A 26,943-nucleotide genomic window follows, 5' to 3' on the forward strand; every position below is an offset into this window, starting at 1 on the left:
CAGACCACGGCTTTCCAGTAGTCTTGGGCCCAACCAATATGGTCACAATACCAGGAGAGGCGCTGTAGGCATGTCGCGGTGTTAACAAAGGCATTCGCGTTAGAGGTCTGCTTCCATTGCCCATTAATGCCAAATTTCACCGCACTGTCCTAACGGATACGTTCCTCGTTCGTCCCACATTGATTTCTGTCGTTGTTTCACGCAGTGTTGCTTTGTCTGTTAACACTGACAACTCTAAGCAAACGCCGCTGCCCTCTGTCGTTAAATGAAGGCCGTCGGCCACTGCATTGTCCATAGTGAGACTAATGCATGAAATTTTGTATTATCGGCACACTCTTGACACTGTGGATCTCAGAATATTTAATTCCCCAACCATTTCCGAAATGGAATGTTCATCTACCATTCTGCGTTCAAAGTCTGTTAAATCCCATCCTGCGGCCATAATCATGTCGGAAACCTTTTCACACGAATCACCTGAGTACAAATGACAGCTACCCTAATCCACTATCCTTTTATACCTTGTTTACGCGATGCTATCGCCATCTGTATATGTGCATATCCGTATCCCACGATTTTTTGTCGCTTTAGTGTATAGGCGGCTGCAGCTCGGACAGCTGGTCAGTTCAGCGTTCGCGCTTAATATTGTCGGATCTATCTACATTATACTAGGACCACTTGATAGCTACCTTGCTTGGCAGCCAGTTACTCCCTTTGGTCGCTTCTTAGATTTGTCTCTCCGCTGCTCTTGGCCTTGTTGTCAACGTTGTGGCGAAGGTTGCGCTTAGTGTCTCGTTGTCTAGGGTCTTTCTCCTTGTCCTGGTCTGTTGTCCTGCCCGCAGTCTGTCTGTCACGTTTCGCTCGTCTATCTTCAGTCTGGGGTGTCCCGCCTGCTGGCTTCCGGAGTTCACACATGCGACCGATATCCGACTACCCATGGATATAGTATGTTGCACCTGTTGTGTGATCGCGGACCGTTAGAAACCGTGGCCTGGCCTCTGTCCAGGATATCACTTATTTTTTTAATCGTATGGCAAGGTGCCCCCGCTGGGCAGGCCGTTCGCCAGGTACCGGTCTTTCAATTTGACGCCAATTCGGCGACCTGCAGTCGATGAGGATGATAGGATGATGATGAGGACAGCACAACACTCAGTCCCTGGGCGCAGAAAATTCTCCGACCCAGCCAGGAATCGAACCCGGGCCCAGAGGATTGACAATCCGTCACGCTGACCATTCAGCTATCGGGGGCGGACAGGATATCAATGACACCACGACACTGTTCAGCAAGGCTGCTCTGGTGTCGTGAAAGAATTGACTGGAGAATGGAATGGTGCCGTGTTGGCCTTAGTGACGACAGTAGGATTCTTCTGCGTGCGAGTGTTGGACGTACACGTGCGTAGTGTAGACATGGTGAGCTGCTACTTCAGAGAACATTCGCCCACGACAAACAGGTCCCTTCCAGGCTTCGTGATGTGTGGTGTCATGAGTTACAACTCGCTGTCACATTTGGTAGTTCTGTGTGACAAAATAATTAATGCCCGCTACATTGCACGGGCCGGTATCCCTGTGTTATTGTCTTCTCTACGAAAAGAAGGTGATGTGCTTTTCCGGCAGGACAATGCACGTTCATATACGGCTGCTGTGACGCAACGCGGTCTTCGTAGTGTACATCATCTGCTTCGGCTATCAAGATTGCCAAATCCCACGCCAGTTGAACATGAATGCGACATGATGAAGCGGCAGCTTACTCGTTCAACCGTGCCTGCGAAAACCATTACCGAACTGAAACAAAAGGCGCAAGATGCTTGGGACAATCTACCGCAGGATACCATTCGACACTTTTATTATCGTTTAAATGCGAAACTACAGGCTTTCGTTGCCGCCAGAAGGGGGTACACTACACTGCGTATTGATGCCACTGTTAGGGAGCAGTTTACTGTGAAATGCGTGGTTAATTTGTTCTAAATTTTTTATCATATACTTCTATAATGATGAAGTACCTGTCAGCTCACTTGTCAATAAAATGAACCTTGTTACTGAGGACTTTGCAATTTTTTTTCGACAGAATATTAACACCACTGCCACACTATGGGGCAGAAACGCATTGCCTGGATACGTGCCGTTTACAATAGTCTTCAGAATGGAAGCTAACTAGGCCGAGATAGTCCTCAGATGTTCTTGTCGTTAAGGCTATCCAATAAATTCAGGATTGATCGATATCTGCTCCTAGAAGCCCTCGCCCGCGTCTCGTGGTCGTGCGGTAGCGTTCTCGCTTCCCACGCCCGGGTTCCCGGGTTCGATTCCCGGCGAGGTCAGGGATTTTCTCTGCCTCGTGATGGCTGGGTGTTGTGTGTTGTCCTTAGGTTCGTTAGGTTTAAGTAGTTCTAAGTTCTAGGGGACTGATGACCATAGATGTTAAGTCCCATAGTGCTCAGAGCCATAGAAGCCCTTACGATATGCCAACCAGTTCGGTGTAAATGGCCTGCATATCCATAGGCTCATAGTGTTCATCTCAGCAGCAGGACGATACCGTTACGTAGTCGTGCGAATAATATCTTTGACTGGTAAAGTTGGGTATGGCTTCGTTTCTTCATGCGACAGATTACGATACTGTATCAAGCCTCATAGTCGATAGGTTTTCCCGTGGAAGTGTTGCTGGACAGATGGACCTTTGCACCAGTGGAAACGGCTATAGGGTACGCGGACGGCATTCACTAACGGTTAATGTCCCGTATGCCGGTGACACTAGTGAGTCCTTCCTGGACAATTTTCGTCTCCATGAAGATCATTTAGTGGTTTACATTATGCGAGTTAGTCGTTCCAACAGCACTTACATTCTTGCCTCTATTATCGTGTGCAGAGTTTGCAAAGCTCGTAGACATACACCAGAATATTCTACACTGTCTAAAAGTATGTTTAATTCTTCGTGATCTGCAAGCCGAATCGAATGTTTTGTTCATGCAATAAGAAATACCGCATCTGACCTCTTAATTAGTTCATTAGTTTGAGCCTTCCTGACAAAATGAAAATAAATAAAATTAAAATACTCCATCTACGACAAACACAATTTTAAAAATGGCTCTGAGCACTATGGGACTTAACATCTGTGGTCATCAGTCCCCTAGAACTTAGAACTACTTAAACCTAACTAACCTAAGGACATCACACACATCCATGCCCGAGGCAGGATTCGAACCTGCGACCGCAGCAGTCGCGCGGTTCCGGACTGAGCGCCTAGAACCGCTAGACCACCGCGGCCGGCAAACACAATTTTTATTGGGGTGACCAGACCCAAGATAGCATTAAGAAAAACCCTTTACACTTACTAGGATGTACCACCAAAACCTAAAAGAAAAAATAAGCAATTAGGCCATGTGACTGAAATTAAACTGAACGTAATTTAAACAATTTACTAGTAAAGGCTTTTTAGTTGGAAGTACCGCAAAAGTAGTCACTCGAACCGGTGATCTGTTCTTTTTGTATCATCAGTTTAACAATTACAGCCCAGTCAAATGAGCGTACGGAAGAAGATGTACTGCTTCTTTATAGTACATACAACACATCTCTTTTACTTCAGGTGCCGTCCCTTTAAAAGTATGTTAAAACATTTGTTGTATATTTTGAGACAACATGTATTAACACTCCAGAGGAGGAACTTCGCTGTGCTACGCCTGCGCACCTCGTTAAGGTAACAAGAAGCAGCACACAAAGCTCGTGCGGCAACCGTAAACAGACATGGATTAAAACTTAGTTCCACTAAAGCAAAAATTTTAACAACCTTAAGAAAGTACCTTTTTCCTCCGCTGAAGCAACACGCATTAAAGTAACTTACAGACACTCACAGAAGTTCTTATTTTCCTTTCCAGAGTTCGCAGGCTGATTCAGTCTCACAAGCATACCACTGTTATGCACTGAACTACATCAATGCTCTAAATTATCTAGAGACCCTAAGAAGGCACGTGGAATTCTGCGAATTCGAAAAGGTAAGCCTCTCATGCTATTTCTATTTTATTAGAGTAATGATGAACAAATCCTCGAAAACTAAGAACTCTTTCATTTATTTTCAATCCATATATGTCTTCGCAATAGTGATTTTCTTACCTACTATTAAAAAATGTATTTGACTATAAAGGAAAGCACTTTGGATCTGAATTCTTCAAATTGTTATTGCTTTTTTACAGTATAAGTTGAACCGTTGACTGTAATTTCATTTTTTATTCGTCTGGGACACATCTATTCAGCCACCACATACGTGTAAATCGAAAACACGCTCACACACACACACACACACACACACCAACATGGCGTACAATTAATGAGCAACATGCAGAAAATATGAAGAACATGTACATGGAAAGGGAACTTCGATGTTCATTTCCCTCATTTCTGCGTTAACTTTTCATGCGACCATGCTGTTTGTAGTTGTGAGTGTCAGGCATTTCTTGATTTAAAGAAAAAAAGAGAGAGAGGAAGATTAAAGAGACTAGGGTCAGAAAGTGGGTGTCATACTTTGAAACCAATCATTAAACTCAGTGTACATTTATAATACATTAAGTTTTGGTGGCCAAAACGACTCTTCAGAAGTAGGATTTTGATATACAGACATTCTCAACTAAAACCAGCAGTAATACCTGCACCTAGAAGTGCACTTGCAGTGGTGAACTTGGTATAAAATTAGTTGTTCCCCCATGTCTGCATCAAATGTTGCAGAAAACCTTACATCAAAAGCCACACGTTTACTTCTACGAGCAGACACGGAACAACTAAAGAATGTATCACACGTGATAAGATCCCATCGTTTACTCAGGAGGAGAAATACATGTTGAAGAATCTAAAACCAAACAGAACAAGTCAAAAGCCATCAAATCACTTGTATTGCATGCCGGGGAGCAATACTCTCGACTTCAGTGACATACGATAAGCGACATCGCTTCCTGGGTCGTGCCAAATAAAAGTGTCTTCGGCTGGGTGTGAGTTTGGCGAAACCGTGTCTTCGGAGCTGGGGAGTGGTTAGCGCTGCCAGTCCTCTTTGACCGCTACCTCTGTGCATGTTTGAGCGACCACCATGCGGCTCGGCGATGGAAAGTTGTGTGTCAGAGGGAACAGAGATCTTGGTTTAACTCCCCGGATCTGTAATAACAAAAATAAAATTCTTGAACCTCAAGGCGTGCTACTTGTCTGTGGGGTGTATTGAGGAAGAGAAACAGTTGTTACTGCGCAGCTACGGGAGAACCTGAAGCACCTCAGTTGTACACTGTAGCGACTAAGATATTAATATAGGCATCCGTATTCAAAAATACAGGTATGTGAACAGGCAGAATACGGCGCTGCGGTCGGTAATGCCCATATAAGACAACAAGTGTCTGCCACAATTGTTAGATCGACTACTGCTGCTACAATGGCAGGTTATCAAGATTTAAGTGAGTTTGAACTTGGTGTTATACTCGGCTCACGAGCGATGGGACACAGCATCTCCGAGGCAGCGATGAAGTGGATATTTTCCCGTACGACCATTCCACGAGTGTGCCGTGAATATTAGGAATCCGGTAAAACATCAAATCTCCGACATCGCAGCGGCCGCAAAAAGATCCTGCAAGAACGGGACCAACGATGAATTAAATGAATCGTTCAGTGTGATAGAAGTACAACCCTTCCGCAAATTGCTGCAAATTTCAATGCTAGGCCATCAACAAGTGTCAGCGTGTGAACCATTCAACGAAATATCATCGATATGGGCTTTCCGAGCCTAAGGCCCTTTCGTCTACCCTTGATGACTGCGTGACATATAGCCTTACGCCTCTCCTGGGCCCGTCAATACCGACATTGGACAGTTGATGACTGGAAACAAGTTGCCTGGTCGGACGACTCTCAATTGTATCGAACGGATAGACGTGTACGGATATGGGGACAACCTCATGAATCCGTGGACCTTGCATGTCAGCAGGGGACTGCTGAAGCTGGTGGAGGCTCTGTAACGGTGTGGGGCGTGTGCAGCTGAAGAGGTACGGGACCCCTGTTACTTCTATATATGACTCTGATAGGTGTCACGTGCGTAAGTATCCTGTTTGATCATCTGCATCCAGTCATGTTCATTGTGGATTCCTACGGACTTGGGCAATTCCAGCAGGACAATGCGGCACCCCATTCGCCCAGAATTGCTACAGAGAGGCTTCAGCAACACTTTTCTAAGTTTAAACACTTCCGCTGACCACCAAACTCCCCAGACATGAACATTAAGTAGCATATCTGGGATGCCCTGCAACGTGCTGTTCAGAAGAGATCTCCACCCCGTCGTACTCTTACGGATTTATGGAGTGCTCTGCAGGATTCATGGTGTCAATTCCCTCCAGCGCTACTTCAGACATCAGTGGAGCGCTTGCCACGTCGTGTTGCGGCACTTCTGCGTGCTCGAGTGGGCCCTACACGACAGAAGGCAGGTGTACCAGTTTCTTTGGCTCTTCAGTGTATAAGGCCTACTGAAGAAAGCGGAGACCTGTCCTTGTCTCCCTAGCTGTCCGTGGCATTCAAATGTATCCCACTTCAATTAAAAACACTCCCAGTGGTTCGGGCGATCCGCTGAGCAATATTAACACTCATGGAATAAAAAGACCTCTCGTGGCAGTCCCAACGAAGAAGTCTGCTGTCGATGGAGAACGCACTGTTTCTAACAGACGACGTCCAGTTGTAAGCAATGTATTACTTGTAGTTATACATGTATAAAGTACTTTCAGTAATGTGTAGCCCTCCTACATACATCGTTCGAGAGACTTGCAGGGCCACTGATATCAATCAAGGAATTGCGAAATAGTTACTCCTTGTGGAAACAGCAAGAGCTATCCAAGCAGATAAGCTGCTTAACGGAACAATGTGGTACAAACACAAAGCTACACACCGCTCTAAATTGTAGTAAATGGGACAATATGTACCTCGACATCAAGGACTACAACAGGAATGGGAAAATTAATGTGTAGCTGCGGTCAGAAATGTTATGAAGAGAATAAACAATGAGCTTCAAAAGACGGCAGCCCTTATTCTGACAAAATTGAATGAGTAAATTTCATCTCTTTGAAGATTAGGCCTTATATACTAGCCCAAACAGATTATTTAAACGCCCACATTGTCAGTGCAGAACCATGGGATGCGAGGAACAGACGACCTGTAATATAGGTGTTTTCTCTGCCCACGAAGAGAACACTTCCTCCACCCATGCGTGTGAATTGTGCGCAACAGCGTCCAGTATGGAGTAGGGAATGTGCAAGAACACACGAAAATTATGCACGGCTGCAGTCGAACCTCAACAGAGGAGCCAGACAACCGTCTGCGCTGGGAAGGGGGGGGGGGGGAGGGGGGCAGGGCTCTGGGGTCGGCAGGCATAGGGAAGCCAAACCCCGAGGGGAGTAAACCTAAAAGGAAAATCCTAGTCTTCCAGGTCGGTGGTTTGGCGTGTGGCTAACAACCACACCCAGTAAAATGGCACACATCAACATCGGAAGGATACGTGTTACAGAATAATGACCTGCCAAGGAAAAAGGTTAATGGGAAGCCAAATGGATACCATGATAGCCACCTGGAATATGAAGAAACTTAGGACACCTGGAAAATTGCAAGAAATTAGAAAAGAAATGGATAAGTATGAAGTGGAAATAGTTGCACTATGAAAAATAAGGTGGAAAGGACAGGAATTGACTGCACTGGGGGAACATGTACTGACGTCTAGTGGAAGGGACACAGGCCATCACGGTACTGGCTTTCTTATACGTAGCTCAATGAAGGCAAAGATATAGGTTTCAAAACAATTACAGACAGATTGTATTCTTTGAGATTTAGGACAAAATTTTTCAGTGTTAAGGTGATGTTTGCCTGTGCCCTTATAGACGATTCGGATGATAAATAGAAGCATGCCTTTTACTTTAAACTAGAGGAGAAAATCAGCAAGGTTCGAAGGCACGATCCCAAAATGATCCTTGGGATCCGAATATAAATAAAGGGAAAGAAGAAGTGTATACGCCGGTTGGAACTTAAATAGTGGCAACTATTTACTCACAACCGATACAAAAGAGTTACATGTTTGCATCTGTTGCTGTCCTTCAAAGTAGTCACCAGCGTTGTGTAGAACCCGTTGCCAGCGATGTGGAAGGCGTAATAAACCGTTAGTAGAGCCTGTTCTGTTGACGGTGCGAATGGAGCGGTCTACTGCCTGTCGAATCTCTGGAACAGTTCTGAAGCGAATGCCACGAATTGGTTCCTTCATCTTCGGAATGAAATCAAAGTCACAAGGACTTAAGTCGTATTACTGTTCGTTTTTGGAGCATCAACTGCGACCAGCTTTACGAAAGAAGCGGTGACACTTTCTGCGCAACCCACCCATCATTTTGCATGACAATGCGCGGGAACCGAGCGAGGTGGCGCAGTGGCTAGTACACTGGACTCGCATTCGGGAGGACGACGATTCAATCCCGCGTCTGGCCATCCCGATTTAGGTTTTCCGTGATTTCCCTAAATCGCCCCAGGAAAATGCCGGGATGGTTCCTTTCAAAGGGCACGGCCGGCTTCCTTCCCCGTCCTTTCCTAATCCGATGAGACCGATGACCTCGCTGTCTGGTCTCTTCCCCCAAACAACCCAACCCAATGCGCAGGAGCATAGAGCGCAAGCTGTGGCTCCTCTATTCAGTCGATGGGACTGGGAAGTACTGTACCATCCACCATACTCCCCGGAATTAAGTCCTTGTGACTTTGATTTGATTCCGAAGATGAAGGAACCACTATGGCAGCCACGGTTACTCCACTGCCCTGTGTACTACGTCGTCCGAGGAAGTGCATCTTTGACAATCCATCACTGACCAGCTCAAATACAGGTTTCCAAAGTGGGAAAGAGTTAAGAATTCCGCTAAAATTAGTGAGGCTGACACAATTTACAATGAATGCAACAATCTGCAAGATCAGAACAGAGCAAGAGTTGTCAGGAAAGTTCCGTACAGGAAGAGGGCTGTGGCAGGGACATGTGGTCTTTGCGCTACTCTTAGCACAAGAGAAGGTAATTCGCCACGTGCCAACAAGCCCAGGGGGAATAATATTTAATCACCAGGTCCAGGTGGTGGTATACGCTGATGATGTGGCATTAATTGCAAAGAATGTCAGAGGATAATTATCTAGCACTGGAAAAAGCAGCGCGAAGGTTAGGACTGGAAGTGAATATGGGTAAAACAAAGCAGATCATAATGGAAGATCCTGGTGGGAATAGAGGAGAGGCTATGATAAAAATAACTTTGAAAGAGTAGCAAAGACTGGAAAAGTTTAAATATCTAAGTTCGATAATAACAGAAGGTAACAGGACAGCAGTAGATATTCACGAAAGGATAGCAGTTGAAGTCGATGCTATTATTCATTGTAGAATATATTCAATTCCTGAAATGGTAGTAGGAATACAAAAATCAAAACATATTTGACTATATTAAGACATTTAGTAATGTATGGATCGGAAGGCTGGGTGATGACTACAAAGGAGAAAGGATGATTATTGAGATGGGAAAGGAATATTTTGAGAAAGATATTTGGGGCAGTGAGTGAGGAAAAATGCTGGAGAAAAAGGACAAACGCAGAACTACAGACATTTGTTGGACAGATGACTGTTGTAGTAAGAAAACAAACATAGAAGAATAAGATGGGCTGGGCAGAGAATGCTAGAAACTGGAAGTGTTAAGAAAGTGTTTATAGGAAAGCCCGAGGGAAGAAGGAGAAGAGGAAGACCCAGGAAAAGGTGGCCTGAAGATATGGAGGAGGGCTTCAAACCAGTGGCAGTCAAGAACTGGAGAAGGAAACCAGTGGACAGTAAAGAACGGAGGTAGGTGACAAGGCAGCCAAGATTCTACAATCTTCAAGGAGTGTTGCGCCGAGTAGTAAGTATGTAAGTGCGTTTCGATGCCGCACCCTGTATTTCTCCTTCATTACAATTTTTTCCGATTATTTGATTTACCCCTTTATTACATTTATTTGATTCTGTGTTGATAACCATGTTCTCATCATAGATTAATGCTTTCAGTACTTACTAAGGTAAATATCTCTTCGTACAAAAGTGATAAAGGAAACAATTTGTTGTGTGATAATCGTGTACTCATCGTGAATTAATGCTGTCAGTACTTATGGAGATGGATATCAGTTATCACAAAAGTGATGAAAGAAAACATTGAATTGCGAGGACTCATCATTAAAACTGCAACATCACGAAAGTGATAGGCAATAATCGAATAATCGTTAAATTGGCATAAATTGTACCATGTGCTTCGATACTCAAATGTTGTATTTCAGCGCAACGACGTAAAATAAATGGGAGTGACTCTGTCTGCATCTTATATATAAGTTAAGATAACTTATCATCTTTCTCAGTCACAGACGGCATCTGAATTTTGTTTGTTTGTAGGGAGATCGCTTTTACATCATGTAAGAGGGAGCAACGTCTACCAGCACGTGTCGAAATTCGACAACTGCGCGATCGTGGCCTGTCAAAACACTGTTGCTTGTTTTGGTCGGAATCACACGATTGTCATGCAAACATGGAACCGAGGTTCTGGAGGGCTATACTCAACGACATCCAGGAGCTCAGTGACCCCACACGACTATCGCCCGAGAGGACAGACGTATTTATAGGTCTGTCGTGTAGGTTCGTACAGCGACGTCTTGTACCTTCGGTTAGGAAGGAAGAAGGAAAAAAATATTATGGTCATTATGGACGGAGTACAAGCTCCTACTGTTTCAAGCATAGGAAAGGAAATCTGATTTGACTTTCAAAACAACCATCACGGCATTTTCCTGGTGCAGTTTAGAGAAATCGTGGAAAATCTAAACCAGAATGGCAGGATCCGGAATTGAACCGTCCGCCTCCCGATTGCGAGTCCAGTGTGGTAACCACTGCGGCACCTCACGCGTTTTGAGTCAGGAAATGGGCTGGCCTTGTTTGCAGCAAGACAAGTATCCACATGGACAGTTGCGTCGATATCTGGAGCACCACGAACTGTCAACACGGCAGTCAGTATTGTTACATACCTTTGACACTGAGTTCATCATCATCATACGACGATGGTATGAGGTGCCACTGGCCACAGAACACGATCTTTTCTGGTTTTCATAGGCAGAAATTTGGAATGAAGCCGTTACATTTCTGAAGTGTTTAAGTCGGTGGACGTACACAGTCTCTGAGATCTCCTTGGCCTTATCTTTTAACAAAATAACGTAAGACTGCATGTTGCCCGATCTGTCCTAATCTAAGTCGATACGGAAGTTGTTAGACTGTTGTCCTGTCCAGCACGTTCCCAGAAATATCCCCTATTGAACACATCTGATCATGGACTGCCAAGAGAGTGGCTCGCAACCACTCGCCGGCTACTACGATTGATGAACTCTGGTGCAGGGTTGAAGGAACATATAATGACATACGCATATCATGTCTACAGAGTGAAAATACACGAAGGTGATGAACTGTTTCTTATCATTATGAAAGAAAGCCACATCGACCTCAGACAAGCTGAAAGTGGATGTACAATTGGAAAGTGAATTGAATATAGTGAACATCGATCATGAAAATTTAATTTATAACGTTGAAAATTATATCAGTCCATTTCAGGTTAGTAAAGGCAGCAGTAAATAATACATGTGCTCCTGATCCTTCTGTATTATGCAGATCAGACAGACATATGAAACTCAGTACATACAGTGCTATTACAAATGATTGAAGCGATTTCATAAATTCACTGTAGCTCCATTCATTGACATATGGTCACGACACACTACAGATACGTAGAAAATCTCATAAAGATTTGTTCGGCTGAAGCCGCACTTCAGGTTTCTGCCGCCAGAGCGCTCGAGAGCGCAGTGAGACAAAATGGTGACAAGAGCCGAGAAAGCGATGTCGTGCTTGAAATGCACTCACATCAGTCAGTCATAACAGTGCAACGACACTTCAGGACGAAGTTCAACAAAGATCCACCAACTGCTAAATCCATTCGGCGATGGTATGCGCAGTTTAAAGCTTATGGATGCCTCTGTAAGGGGAAATCAACGGGTCGGCCTGCAGTGAGCGAAGAAACGGTTGAACGCGTGCGGGCAAGTTTCACGCGTAGCCCGCGGAAAATTGGCTCATGCCACAACTACAGACCGACAGCGCCGACTTCATCTTTCAACAGGATGGTGCTCCACCGCACTTCCATCATGATGTTTGGCATTTCTTAAACAGGAGATTGGAAAACCGATGGATCGGTCGTGGTGGAGATCATGATCAGCAATTCATGTCATGGCCTCCACGCTCTCCCGACTTAACCCCATGCGATTTCTTTCTGTGGGGTTATGTGAAAGATTCAGTGTTTAAACCTCCTCTACCAAGAAACGTGCCAGAACTGCGAGCTCGCATCAACGATGCTTTCGAACTCATTGATGGGGACATGCTGCGCCGAGTGTGGGAGGAACTTGATTATCGGCTTGATGTCTGCCGAATCACTAAAGGGGCACATATCGAACATTTGTGAATGCCTAAAAAAACTTTTTGAGTTTTTGTATGTGTGTGCAAAGCATTGTGAAAATATCTCAAATAATAAAGTTATTGTAGAGCTGTGAAATCGCTTCAATCATTTGTAATAACCCTGTATAGAACATTATGAACATACTCAAATTGTTTCTAACTACTATTCCTCCTAAAATACTTTAATGTTCTGGTAACAACGCAAATTCATTGCATCACTTTGTTTCTCGCAGTTACATTTCAGTAGACTCTGCGAATTACATGTCGCTATCTGGTTCATCCCTTATTAGTTTGCGTCGCTCAGCTGACTACGCGTATTAGCAGGCTAGTCTCCGTCCATTCAACTCCATTACACCGCCTGCCAGTTATCCGTCAGTGTTGATTACGTGAGATTAATGTTTTCCGTAAAGGTTATGTAAGCAAAGTGAAATCGTTGTCTTTTTCCCTTTCATCCACAAGCGTTCCCCAAGCTACTAAATTCCTAACACCTCTTCAAGTTATTAATGTATCTTATTCGTAATATTCACGCTAGTGCCTTCGGAGCAAATGCACTTAAAGCGTGCGTCCTAAAACGGAGGTGGAAATATACACTGAATGCGCCTGCTTCCAAAGGTTTGGAAAAATTTCCTTGAACTACTTAAAGAAGTGTTAAATGCCGTAGACTATCACTTGATATTTCCGTTATAAACACAAACGACGGGCAGGAGCAGCACAAGGTAAAGGGTCTCGCGGTTCTAGGCGCTCAGTTTGGAACCGCGCGACTGCTACGGTCGCAGGTTCGAATCCTGCCTCTGGCATGGATGTGTGTGATGTCCTTAGGTTAGTTAGGTTTAAGTAGTTCTAAGTTCTAGGGGACTGATGACCACAGATGTTAAGTGCTCAGAGCCATTTGAACCATTTTTTGAACAAGGTAAAGACTGATGAATTGCATTCCAGGCTAGTTGCCGAGCATGGTAAGATAAACTAAAATACCAGAAAAATTAAGGAAACAACAACTATTTCTATTTTGGCTAGGTAATTGTATCCAGTTTAAAGTAATTCTTTGCACAAAACTGACGAGGTACCTAAGGGCGAAAGCTTCAGCTCATGGCCGAGAAAGTCGAGGGTTCATGATCCAGGGCCACAAATCAAGATGACCACTTCACGGTGACATTAAAATATTTTCTACAGTAGTAGAAGTTTTTGTTCCCGTGTCCGAAGGTATCGCTTTGAAAACCGAGACAGGTAAATTCAGCGTGTCATTGAAGCTTAAAATACACTGCTGTGTCGCTTGAACTTGCGTCTCTAGGAACTACAAATTCATTAAAATTCCTTCATAATGGTGATACATAGTTTTCCTGGGCTAAATTTGATATTGTTCTCCAAGAGACTGTAATGATCAAAATGGCGTGGAAAGGTGTAGTGCCTCCGACAACGATAGAATCCTAGTTTTAATTAAGCGAATATACACATTGTTCATGTCAAGAGACTAAGAAATATTTGTGGTACACAAGATAGCAAAGCAGTTAAACTATGAAACTTCCTGGCAGATTAAAACTGTGTGCCCGACCGAGACTCGAACTCGGGACCTTTGCCTTTCGCGGGCAAGTGCTCTACCAACTGAGCTACCGAAGCACGACTCACGACCGGTACTCACAGCTTTACTTCTGCCAGTACCTCGTCTCCTACCTTCCAAACTTTACAGAAGCTCTCCTGCGAACCTTGCAGAACTGGCACTCCCGAAAGAAAGGATATGGCGGAGACATGGCTTAGCCACAGCCTGGGGGATGTTTCCAGAATGAGATTTTCACTCTGCAGCGGAGTGTGCGCTGATATGAAACTTCCTGGCAGATTAAAACTGTGTGCCCGACCGAGACTCGAACTCGGGACCTTTGCCTTTCGCGGGCAAGTGCTCTACCAACTGAGCTACCTTAGCACGACTCACGACCGGTACTCACAGCTTTACTTCTGCCAGTACCTCGTCTCCTACCTTTCAGGAGTGCTAGTTCTGCAAGGTTCGCAGGAGAGCTTCTGTAAAGTTTGGAAGGTAGGAGACGAGGTACTGGCAGAAGTAAAGCTGTGAGTACCGGTCGTGAGTCGTGCTTCGGTAGCTCAGTTGGTAGAGCACTTGCCCGCGAAGGGCAAAGGTCCCGAGTTCGAGTCTCGGTCGGGCACACAGTTTTAATCTGCCAGGAAGTTTCATATCAGCGCACACTCCGCTGCAGAGTGAAAATCTCATTCTGCAGTTAAACTATGTCTATTAGGCTGTTCGCAGTCGATGTATTTGTTGTTGTCGTTGGTAGTAGTAATAGTAGTTTTATTCGTCTGTAGATCACTTTTACAAGGATATTGGACATACTGCGATGCTGTAAATTAAGAACAATAAAAATAACATGTTTTATACATAGAGCCATTTACATACTTACAGGTCTAAGTTGACAAGGATGGGGTAGGTAGTCGACAGTGGCCTTATATAAGAACCATTCCGGCATTTGCTTGAAGTAATTTAGGGAAACCATGGAAAACCTAAACAAGGACGGTCGTATGAAAACTGGAATCCACCCTTCCGAATACAAAGCTAGTTTGTAGAAAATATTGATACTTCATTCGGTTCACCTCCAGTGTACACTACTATTTAGCAAAGAAGTTACTCACTAAAACAAAAGGCTAGTAGTTCACTGTTCAATTATTTCTCACACTCCCAGTCTTCGAACAGACACTATACACACATTATTTGGTAATGTAACATGACATACACTATCAGATGACGACAGGACCGTAGCTATAATGGTTTCCATTTTGTGTATTCCAAATTCCCATTTGGTGGCCCGTATGACAAGTGAGACGTTGAGTTCAGAAAGGAGATAAGATGTTAGTATTATACACTGCATAGCTTTGGGAGTAAATTTTTCCAGAAAAGAGAAGAAAAAAAAACATAATATGAAGCCGGCCGAAGTGGCCGTGCGGTTAAAGGCGCTGCAGTCTGGAACCGCAAGACTGCTACGGTCGCAGGTTCGAATCCTGCCTCGGGCATGGGTGTTTGTGATGTCCTTAGGTTAGTTAGGTTTAACTAGTTCTAAGTTCTAGGGGACTAATGACCTCAGAAGTTGAGTCCCATAGTGCTCAGAGCCATTTGAACCATAATATGAAAGTTTTATGTGAAATGATAGATGTTTTACTGACGTTATTATGAGTTTATAAGAGGCAATCAAAAAATTTCCGTTTGATGACGTTGCTGCAACGTATATGCAACGTAGCGTGACGCTGATAGGATTATATAAGCACCGATATATAGACAAGAGATTGGTGTGGCATTCGTGTCTTTCCGACGTGCGTGTGATAAATGCGGAAACGTGAACTATGGTGACGTCATTACCAAATGTGTCCAAACAGGACCAGCGTGATGTTATTCTTTTCTTGGCTATTGAAGGACAAGCACCGGCAGACATTCATCAGAGACTGAAGAATGTTTAAGGGCCAGCATGTCCTTCGAATACAACCGTTGTGGAATGGAACGTCAAGTCTGTGCTGATCGCGTTCGACACAAGACGCTGGTAACGCAGAAGTTTCGCCAACTCAAGCGGGGACTCGAGCACTTGCCTTATAGTCCTGATTTCTGCCCATGTGATTGTCACATCTTCGGTCCCTTATAAAAGGCCCCGAAACGTCGACGATCCCTGCTGGTCGAGGATTTGCCGCAGGCAGTTACGGACTTCTTCCCGCACAAGGACATGGTGTTCTGTCAAACGGGTGCGTCAGTGGGACGATTACCTCAAATGCTCACGGCGATTTTGTCTGACTGGTACACAGATTCTGGGCTGTGCGGCCTTGAACGGAAAACTTTTTATTGCCCCCTTATATTTACTTTCTATACATTTCTTGACAAACCTCTACTTTGTGTTATCTAAGTTATCCTTCGCTGTAATACACAATTGGCCATTAAAATTGCTACACCACGAAGATGACGTGCTACAGACGAGAAATTTAACCGACAGGAAGAAGATGCTGTGATATGCAAATGATTAGCTTTTCAGAGTATTCACACAAGGTTGGTGCCGGTGGCGATACATACAACGTGCTGACGGGAGGTAAGTTTCCAACCAAATTCTCACACATAAACAGCAGTTGACCTGCGTTGCCCGGTGAACCGTTGTTGTGATGCCTCGTGTAAGGAGGAGAAATGCGTACCATCACGTTTCCGACTTTGATAAAGGTCGGATTGTAGCCTATCGCGATTGCGGTTTATCGTATCGCGACATTGCTGCTCGCGGTGGTCGAGATCCAATGACTGTTAGCAGAATATGGAATCGGTGTGTTCAGGAAGGTAGTACGGAACGCCGTGCTGGATCACAACGGCCTCGTATCACTAGCAGTCGAGATAAAAGGCATCTTACCCGCATGGTTGTAACGGATCGTGCAGCCACATCTCGATCCCTGAGTCAACAGATGGCGACGTTTGCAAGACGACAACCATCTGCACGAATAGTTCGACGACGTTTGCAGCAGCATGGACTATCAACTCGGAGACCATGGCTGCGGTTACCCTTAACGCTGCATCACAGACAGGAGCGCCTGTGATGGTGTACTCAACGACGAACCTGGGTGCACGAATGGCAAAACGTCCCTTTTTCGGATGAATCTAGGTTCTGTTTACAGCATCATGATGGTCGCATCCGTGTTTGACGACATCGCGGTGAACGCACTTTGCAAGCGTGTATTCGTCATCGCCATACTGGCGTATCACCCGGCGTGATGGAAGGGGGTGCCATTGGTTACACGTCTCGGTCACCTCTTGTTCGTACTGACGGCACTTTGAACAGTGGACGTTAGATTTCAGATGTGCTACGACCCGTAGCTCTACCCTTCATTCGAGCCCTGCGAAACCCTACATTTCAGCAGGATAATGCACGAGCGCCTGTTGCAGGTCCTGTACGGGCCTTTCTGGATACAGAAAATGTTCGACTGCTGCTCTGGCCAGCACATTCTCTAGATCTCACAAGAATTGAAAACGTCTGGTCAATGGTGGCCGAGCAACTGGCTCGTCACAATACGCCAGTCACTACTCTTGATGAACTGTGGTATCGTGTTGAAGCCGCATGGGCAGCTGTACCTGTACACGCCATCCAAGCTCTGTTTGACTCAATGTCCAGGCGTATTGAGGCCGTTATTACGGCCAGAGGTGGTTGTTCTGGGCACTGATTTTTCAGGATCTATGCACCCAAATTGCGTGAAAATGTAATAACATGTCAGTCCTAGTATAATATATTTGTCCAATGAATACCCGTTTATCATCTGCATTTCTTCTTGGTGTATCAATTTTAATGGCCAGTTGCGTAGAAGGTATTGATTAAAAGACGTTTTTTTACTGATTTTTTAAAATAAGTTCGTTCTAGTTGCTTATTTACTTTCCTTGGGAAAATTATTGTACAGTTTCATTCCTTGGTAGAAAATGCTGTTTTGAGTTTTACGTTTATTCATAATTGTCGATATTAGTTTTATGTGTACAACTGTTTGGTATATGTACTTGCATTATGTATTTACAATCACCAGTGTGTTAAACAGATCTTTAACAATGAGCTTGACATTATTTTCGACTACTACTGTGACCTTTCCTATAGTCTAAGAACTGTGTTAATATTTTGTGCATTTGTTCCACACAAAAGAACGCGGACAGGTAATTTTGGTACACTACATAAATGACGTAGTAAATGGTAGGATTGCCGGTAGTATTGGTAGCATAGGTAGGGAAAGAAACTTAAATGAATGTGTAAGAGAGAAACTGGAAGCCGACGACTTCTCGTTGTTTTTTTTTTTTTTTTTTGTTTCTTTGTTTTCCATATAATTCGAACCGCACATCATTCAGTATTATTAGTCCATTGTGTATTTTGCATCCTCGCAGAATATAAATTACATTTTATACTTAATACAAATTAGCTGATCGCGTAACGTCTGTACTTTTATGTAACCAAAGCAAATACTTTTGATGCAAATACAGTTTGCATGATAAATGGGAAAGTTGTTTAAGAATAATAAAAACATGTATTACTTAAGTTAGACAAATTAGTGAAGCGATGTTTGATGTATTTTTCTTTTGCGTTTCTTTTTACCTGTTTTTTTGACGAACTGGCGTTTTCTAGTGTTAAATGATAAATCTGTATTTTATTCTTTATTTTTAATACAGCATCTCTTTGTTTTACGTTGTATCCGAATAAAACCTGAATTAAGTACTGACAGTTTCAATTTTGCTATAAATAATGTTTACTTTTAAGCAACAGACGGGAGGATAACTATATAGAACAAAAATTTTCCATACGCTACTCAGCCCTTTTTTATGTCATCATTCGGTTTCTAGACTGTTTATTGTTTGCACTTTTTAGGTTACTCTAGTAATACACTGATGGCGTACATAAAGAATGCGATAGTTATGAGGTAACGTCCAAAAGGTAACTCACGGGTAACGCGGTTACTACTTTAACTGACCAAGGCTACTAGGGAAACTATCGTAGTCCATGCTCACTTACGATAGTCTACGGTAGCCTATAGTAGTTTTACAGCTCTGCTTACAGAGCTTCTAAATCCCACTGTGCCCTTATAATAGGGTAACTAATATTTTGTCCGGTGAACTGTGTCACTGCATTGAATAACCTGCAAACTGGTTCACAAGCAACAGCTGGTAATCAACTGCTGTTGCTTGGCTTTTCACTGCATTTCCATGTGTCGAGGATGTTTAACACACACACACGCTCACGCACACGCCCGCACCCGTGCGTATGCATGCATACGGAACATACTCGTAAATGTGTATGAAATAAAGAGATGATCAACGCATTCTTGATATGTCGTCTACATTAATACTTCATAATCGACTCTTCGTATAAAAAAGAGATTTTCGCAAATGATAATACAGTGAAAGTAATTTTCAGTTCGGTTAAAACTTGTAACATTTTTATTGAGATATAGAGGCAACATTTCTTTTCTTTAAGAAAATAAAAAACGCGCACAGACTACTTTTCATTTTATTTGAGAGTTCTTGACGGAAGAGGGCAAGTTGTTGTACCTAGAGGATACTGTACCTAGGAACACATGATGTTTTTGGTAGTTACTTCAGTCTAATGAGTGATTTTAGAACCAAATGAAGAAATGGGGACTAGAGACCGCCCTAAATAGTTCCCGCCATTTTCTACAGTTTCTGGTGTTAGACGTGAAGTTGGGTTTTGTGCAACTTTGGTAAATATTTCGAGTTCTACAAATTTAAGTGCTGCGTAACATATTAAAGCTCTTGTGGAACAAATTGTTAATTATTCAGATACAGAATTTTATGTTGAGTAAAATGCTATATATTTTTGGAACTACTTATATAACAAGTGCAACGTTAAGCCACACTTCGTCGGTCTTGCGCCATCTTGTACCTTGAAATAGCAGAAGGTCTTTTACCATGGAGCAACCAGTTTGTTTTAGCGAACTTGGCTTGTGAATTTTACTTCATTTATCATGCGATCCTTCTTTCGTGAGTGACTTTTTCGATACCGAGTTGGTAATATCGTCTCAGAAGCGATTTTATCTAATAGTGTTTCATCCGCTGTGAAGATTCCTGTTGAACATTCTTTGTATGTAGTCTATTTTTTAGTCTCTGTTCTTCCTCCAGCCTTGCGACCACATCTCAACTTAAGCTGGTGCTCTCGGGGGTGCAGGAATAGGCACGTTTTAAGTTTTCCGTAGACTAATTGTGCGTATAAATTTAAATACTTAGCGTCGTAATTTAGCCAACCTAACTTGCACATGATGAGTATTCCGTTAGCTTTTAAGAATTCGGTGAAGTTACCGGGACGTACATTTGTCGCAACTGAGATATCTCAGAGTAAGAGGGATGAGAACGCTGCTCAGATTGAAATGTCTCAATGGTAAAAAACTAGGGGCGAAAAGGCTAGTCCTCTACTATTTTATAGAAGCTTCGTTACGCCTCTCCCCGATTACAGCATATACCAATTTTGGTACCTGAAGATACTAGATGTAATTCATCACGAGTGCCCTTGGCCGTTTCGCACTGCGTACCGATCAGGAACGCGCCGGAGTATCAGACGCGTTGTTTTGCTTTGTGGCGTTCACACCGCGTCGAGCCGGAACGTTCCGCGCTGGCATTTACAATATTTTGTATTCCCGGCGCGAGCCACGCTTGGGCTTTTGCAGTAAACGAATCGCACTCCTACCGCCTGTTTTTGGCACAAGTTTCTATTCAGGTCTTAGTCACTGTAGAGGATAGTGTTGTACATTGGTGCACTTTTCAGACTTGCGCCTCTGGCCAGCACTACAATACAAGTCTAATATATTTTCTTGTTCCTTTTTAAGAGATAGCATTCAAATTTTATGTTCTGCAGTCTTCTCCTGAAATAAAAAAAGTTACTCTGGAAAACTGTAGTTTTTGCAAATACACAAGCATGGCCCAAGGTACAACATGGTCACATACCTGGAAACAAATATTCTACTGAAATTTAAAAACGTTGCAATCGATAAAAGTTTTTCATTACTGTATTTGGTCGTCCATCTGTTACATTATTCCTCTGGTACACGCCAATAATCAATACGTGAAATCAGATCAAGCCGAAGTATTATCAAAGACAAGTTCGGTACAAATTAAACGCATCTTGAAATAGAAGTTGCTGGATGCAAATTTCCATTTTGAAGACAGGTAAAATTGATAAGACATTAAGAGAATTCAACAAAAAATTCTGACAGTTGGGTTCAGGAAAAGATAATAAGAAAACATCTCGCTGGTATCTGTTTGTGGTGACACATTTGTGGTCTTGAAACATGGTAAAAAGGATTTGGGCGTATTCTTTGGTTTTCTAACTAACATAAATCCAAAATCTAGTTCACCATGGAAATAGAAAAGACAACAAAATAGCTGTGTTGGGTGTTTTAGTTATGAGGCAGACCGATGGAAGTTTGGTACATAAGGTTTTTCGAAAAGTAACGCACACGGATAGATATTTACGCAAGAACTTCAATCACCATCCACAACAAAAGAGAGGTATCATTAGAAGTCTTGTCGATAGAGCTAAAAGGATGTGCACGACGGAATATCTGGACGCCGAATTAAAATATCTAAAGCAGGCTTTCGAGAAAAGTGACTATGCAGGAAAATAATACAGAATTCTACGACCAAATAACTGAAAGCCGAAGGACAAGCTTGAAAAACAACCACGGGAGAATACAGTTTCACTCCTTTTTATTAAACGAGTAGCAGGTCAGATCGGAAAGATTTTACGGAAACTTGACATTAGACCTGTTTTTAACCCTACAAAGAAAATAGGTCAAGCTTGTAAGTAGGCTGTTTATGTTTTCTTATTGGCAACGTTACGTAGCGCTCTGTACGAAAATCACTGGCTGTGCTGTGTGCAGTCTGTGGCTAGTTTGCATTGTTGTCTGCCATTGTAGTGTTGGGCAGCGGCAGCTGGGTGTGAACAGTGTTTATGGACTTGCTATCCACTCCGCAAGACTCTTCGATGGTGATCGTGCACCTGCACAGTCGCAACAGATGGCTGCTGGCCATCTCTACAAGGACTACAGTGGGTCTACACCTTTGATGACCCACCAATACCATAATCTCTACCAGGACTACAGTGATCTGCTCTGTGATGACCTACCTACCAATATTCTTCAAAACGTCGAATGACTCTGCTGTGGGTTTGCTCTGTTGTGGCCCATTACCTGTCAGCATGTCAAGAGTCAGCACTGTCTTTCCGTTGGAAGGACAACACTACTTCGTCAAGATTGCATGGAAATCCACTACTTCTGTGTGCAATTTCTTTTACTAATGAGACTTTGTGAAAAAAAAACTGTAATTACTATTATGATGAATGATCAGGACTATCTTTATGGACTGTGAGAAAATTTTAACTTTTGACCAACATTGTATTAATAAGTGTGTGCATTTGATTTGTTTGTTATTGTAATTATGAAAAATTTTAACAAATACGTATTGCCCAGTGCCCAAAACAATTTGTAAAATTTTTTGTGGGGAGCATGGGGGCTATGTAAGTAGGCTGTTTATGTTTTCTTATTGGCAACGTTACGTAGCGCTCTGTACGAAAATCACTGGCTGTGCTGTGTGCAGTCTGTGGCTAGTTTGCATTGTTGTCTGCCATTGTAGTGTTGGGCAGCGGCAGCTGGATGTGAACAGCGCGTAGCGTTGCGCAGTTGAAGGTGAGCCGCCAGCAGTGGTGGATGTGAGGAGAGAGATGGGGGAGTTTTGTAATTTGTTATGAACTGCTATATATATTATGACTATTAAGGTAAATATAGTGTTTGTTCTCTATTAATATCTTTCATTTGCTAACTATCCCTATCAGTAGTTAGTGCCTTCCGTAGTTTGAATCTTTTATATAGCTGGCAGTAGTGGCGCTCGCTGTATTGCAGTAGTTCGAGTAATGAAAATTTTTGTGAGGTAAGTGATTTGTGAAAGGTATAGGTTAATGTTAGTCGGGGCCATTCTTTTGTAGGGATTTTGGAAAGTCAGATTGCGTTGCGCTAAACAATATTGTGTGTCAGTTTAAGCACAGTCATGTATAATTGTTCTAAGGGGACGTTTCAAGCTCTCCGATCTGTAAATGATAAAAGCCTTCTTCTCTCAGCATGTGGCGTATATAAAATTCCGTGTGCGTGTGGTAAAACTTTTATTAGAACAACCAAGAGAAGCGTGAATACACAGCTAAAGGAACACAAAAGCCTTTGCCGGCTAGGAAAAATAGACAAGTGGACTCTAGCAAAGCCTGCTCTTCCATCGGGAAGTCACGAAATGAAGTATTATGAAACAACAATTTTATCTAAGAAGACGAATTATTATACACGGCTATGTAGAGAAGGCTTTGAAATATACAAACGTAAGATTTGAATATGAAAGAAGAGATCGTGAAACTTACCGACATATGGACAGTAGCTCTGTAGAATTGCTAAAGAGTTTTTCTATCTTTGATAAGACGACGGTCGATAGTTAAGTTTTATATTTGAAAAGGATCATCTCTGCATATCACGTGTAACTCCGGCCTCGCCCCTTTGTCTACAGTATATATGTCGCTTGTAGACGTCCGACCCGTCAGTCGACAAGACTCAACGGAGGAGCAACGCCTATGAAGATGTCCAGCACAGTTCTGGACGAAACGTCAGGGGCAGAAGAGTTTCGTGGACCACGACTAGATACCCTGAAAGATTAATGCTGACTCCATCGGATCTTATCTATGTTCACAACATAGCTCTCTCGAAACAGGTCATCCAGTAAAATGTTTTTTTAGCGATCTTGGCTTTTGAAGTTTTCTTCAGTTATCATAAATTGCAAATGGCCCCCAGATTGACAGTGCCGAGAATATATAAAGAAGGATCGCAGTAAAATAGAGTGTCGCCCATGGAATCCCCGGTTGTAGAGCTGACCTTAGATATTGTACCTCCAGTCAGTGTTATAAGCCCTCTCTATGTCAAAAAATATAGAAACGACTCAAAGGGATGCTTTCTGTCCAGGATTCACACAAGATATCTACTGATTATCATCACAAGTGTCTTTCCACACCGCGATACGGCGAAAACTAACTAAGAATGTGGGATCCTTCCCTGGTTTCAAGATATGAATAAGGATAGATTCCTTCTATAAGTAGGGATAATGTTCTTCCAACCGAAAGTTATTTCAAAATTATAGAAGGACATCCTTTGATTCGTGACTTACTTACAGCGTAATGCTAGTTTCAACAATGATAGGAGCAGGAACTGCGTTTTCGCTACAGACAAAGCAGATTACAATCCTCACGTGGTGAATTATAAATTATAAATTGAAGAGCCAAAACAGCATGATGATCTGCTTAATAGCACTCTTCCAAGCACTTAAGTGCGAAATGCAGAGTACTCATGAAGATGTAGACAGGCTCTTGATCCACCTTTGGAACACAGTACAGCAGACATTCTCTGTGACATGGATTCAACCAGTCCTTTGTAGATTTCCGTTAGAATGGGGCACCAGATGCCTATGAGCAGTTCATGTAGTTCCCGTACCTTACGTGAAGCTGGGTTGTGGACGTGGAGTTGATGCCCGACTGCGTCCCAGATGTGACCCATCGGATTCTCATCTGGCGAATTTGGAAAGCAAAACATCGGCAGGAGCATGCTATCAACTCCTCAAACCACTATATCACTTTTCTAGCTTTGTGATATGGACAGTCATCCTGCTAGAAGAAGCCATCGACACCGGCGAAGGTATCAAGCATGAAGGGATTCGGATGGTCAGAGATAATGCCCACAGCTGTCATGGTACCTTCTTCCGTCTCGTGGAAGACCAGATGAATTATCCCCATAGTATGTGGTGGACCTGAAAATAACGCCGTTTCTCCGCATGTCAATATTAGTTTGTTATTTATCAGTTCACTGTGTGCTTCAAATTCGTGCCAAAGGCATTTCAAGATTAGAGTGACTTGCTTACTCGCAAATAATTAAATCTTAATTTTCTTGCCATTGATGGTGAAATGGCCAGCCAAATACCAGAAGAGGTACATATCCAGCATCGTATGCCTTTTGAGATTCGCAAAGGAAACAGAGTAACAGTTGCGAGTAATAACATTTGCAATGTTTATCCACGTGCATAAGACGTTTTTAAACGGAAAACTGGTGGTTTTCTAAGTTCAAATCCGTTAATTTTCGTCTTTCAGATTCGTATCTGTCAGTTGTAGAGTTTTGGAGCACGTATTGTGTTCGAGTATAATGACTTTTCTGGAGACTAGAAATCTACTCTGTAGGAATCAGCATGGGTTTCGAAAAAGACGGTCATGTGAAACCCAGCTCGCGCTATTCGTCCACGAGACTCAGAGGGCCATAGACACGGGTTCACAGGTAGATGCCGTGTTTCTTGACTTCCGCAAGGCGTTCAATACAGTTCCCCACAGTCGTTTAATGAACAAAGTAAGAGCATATGGACTATCAGACCAATTGTGTGATTGGATTGAGGAGTTTCTAGATAACAGGACGCAGCATGTCATTCTCAATGGAGAGAAGTCTTCTGAAGTAAGAGTGATTTCAGGTGTGCCGCAGGGGAGTGTCATAGGACCGTTGCTATTCACAATATACATAAATGACCTGGTGGGTGACATCGGAAGTTCACTGAGGCTTTTTGCAGATGATGTTGTGGTGTATCGAGAGGTTGTAACAATGGAAAATTGTACTGAAATGCAGGAGGATCTGCAGCGAATTGACGCATGGTGCAGGGAATGGCAATTCAATCGCAATGTAGACAAGTGTAATGTGCTGCGAATACACAGAAAGATAGATCCTTTATCATTTAGCTACAAAATAGCAGGTCAGCAACTGGAAGCAATTAATACCATAAATTATCTGGGAGTACGCATTAGGAGTGATTTAAAATGGAATGATTATATAATGTTGATCGTCGGTAAAGCAGATGCCAGACTGAGATTCATTGGAAGAATCCTAAGGAAATGCAATCCGAAAACAAAGGAAGTATGTTACAGTACGCTTGTTCGCCCATTGCTTGAATACTGCTCAGCAGTGTGGGATCCGTACCAGATAGGGTTGATACAAGACATAGAGAAGATCCAACGGAGAGCAGCGCGCTTCGTTACAGGATCATTTAGTAATCGCGAAAGCGTTACGGAGATGATAGATAAACTCCAGTGGAAGACTCTGCAGGAGAGACGCTCAGTAGCTCGGTACGGGCTTTTGTCAAAGTTTCGAGAACATACCTTCACCGAAGAGTCTAGCAGTATATTGCTCCCTCCTACGTATATCTCGCGAAGAGACCATGAGGATAAAATCAGAGAGATTAGAGCCCACACAGAGGCATACCGACAATCCTTCTTTCCACGAACAATACGAGACTGGAATAGAAGGGAGAACCGATAGAGGTACTGAAGGTACCCTCCGCCACACACCGTCAGGTGGCTTGCGGAGTATGGATATAGACGTAGATGTAGATGTAGAAAGACCAACAGCTTTACGCAATGACATTTTGAGGGCGGAAATGGAAACAAATCCGTGTCAGACATTCGAGTGTAACGTCGTACGTTTGTTCCGCACGAACGTTTGTTTTAGGATAGCTACTGACATATGCCGGCCTAACCGAGAGACACACGAGCATCTGTCACTACCTGCCGTGGGAAAGCTATCCAATGACTCTTACTGGACGCATAAATTCACCATCTATAAGAACCTAAATAAATCATTTTAAATATTATTCAATCATTTTCAAAATCGGTACACTACCTTTTGACATTCAGGAAAAGATTGTATCCAAATTTCAGCTTTATAACTATCATAGTTCCAGAGATAAAAAAAACTGCTAAAAAAACCGACACTTAGGAAACTAAATTCAGTTAGGAAATATAATAGTTTATCCTCTGGTATTATCAAAAACCATAAACAGAACTCGTAGAGTCCAGAATAATTTAATTAAGATTTTCATATTAAAA

The 26,943-nt window shown here is 43.0% G+C and overlaps 1 protein-coding gene across 1 annotated transcript in view; it reads left to right on the forward strand.

Moving 5' to 3' along the window:
• Positions 1-26,943, forward strand: part of LOC126184957 (pleckstrin homology domain-containing family G member 7-like) — a 196,878-nt gene that overhangs the window by 63,875 nt on the left and 106,060 nt on the right. The window contains exon 4 of the mRNA XM_049927632.1: positions 3,864-3,980. Within this exon, the coding sequence (XP_049783589.1) occupies positions 3,864-3,980 (117 nt within the window). The remainder of the gene's footprint in view (positions 1-3,863; positions 3,981-26,943) is intronic.

The sequence above is a fragment of the Schistocerca cancellata genome, chromosome 4, assembly GCF_023864275.1.
Source record: "Schistocerca cancellata isolate TAMUIC-IGC-003103 chromosome 4, iqSchCanc2.1, whole genome shotgun sequence".
Taxonomy (NCBI): domain Eukaryota; kingdom Metazoa; phylum Arthropoda; class Insecta; order Orthoptera; family Acrididae; genus Schistocerca; species Schistocerca cancellata.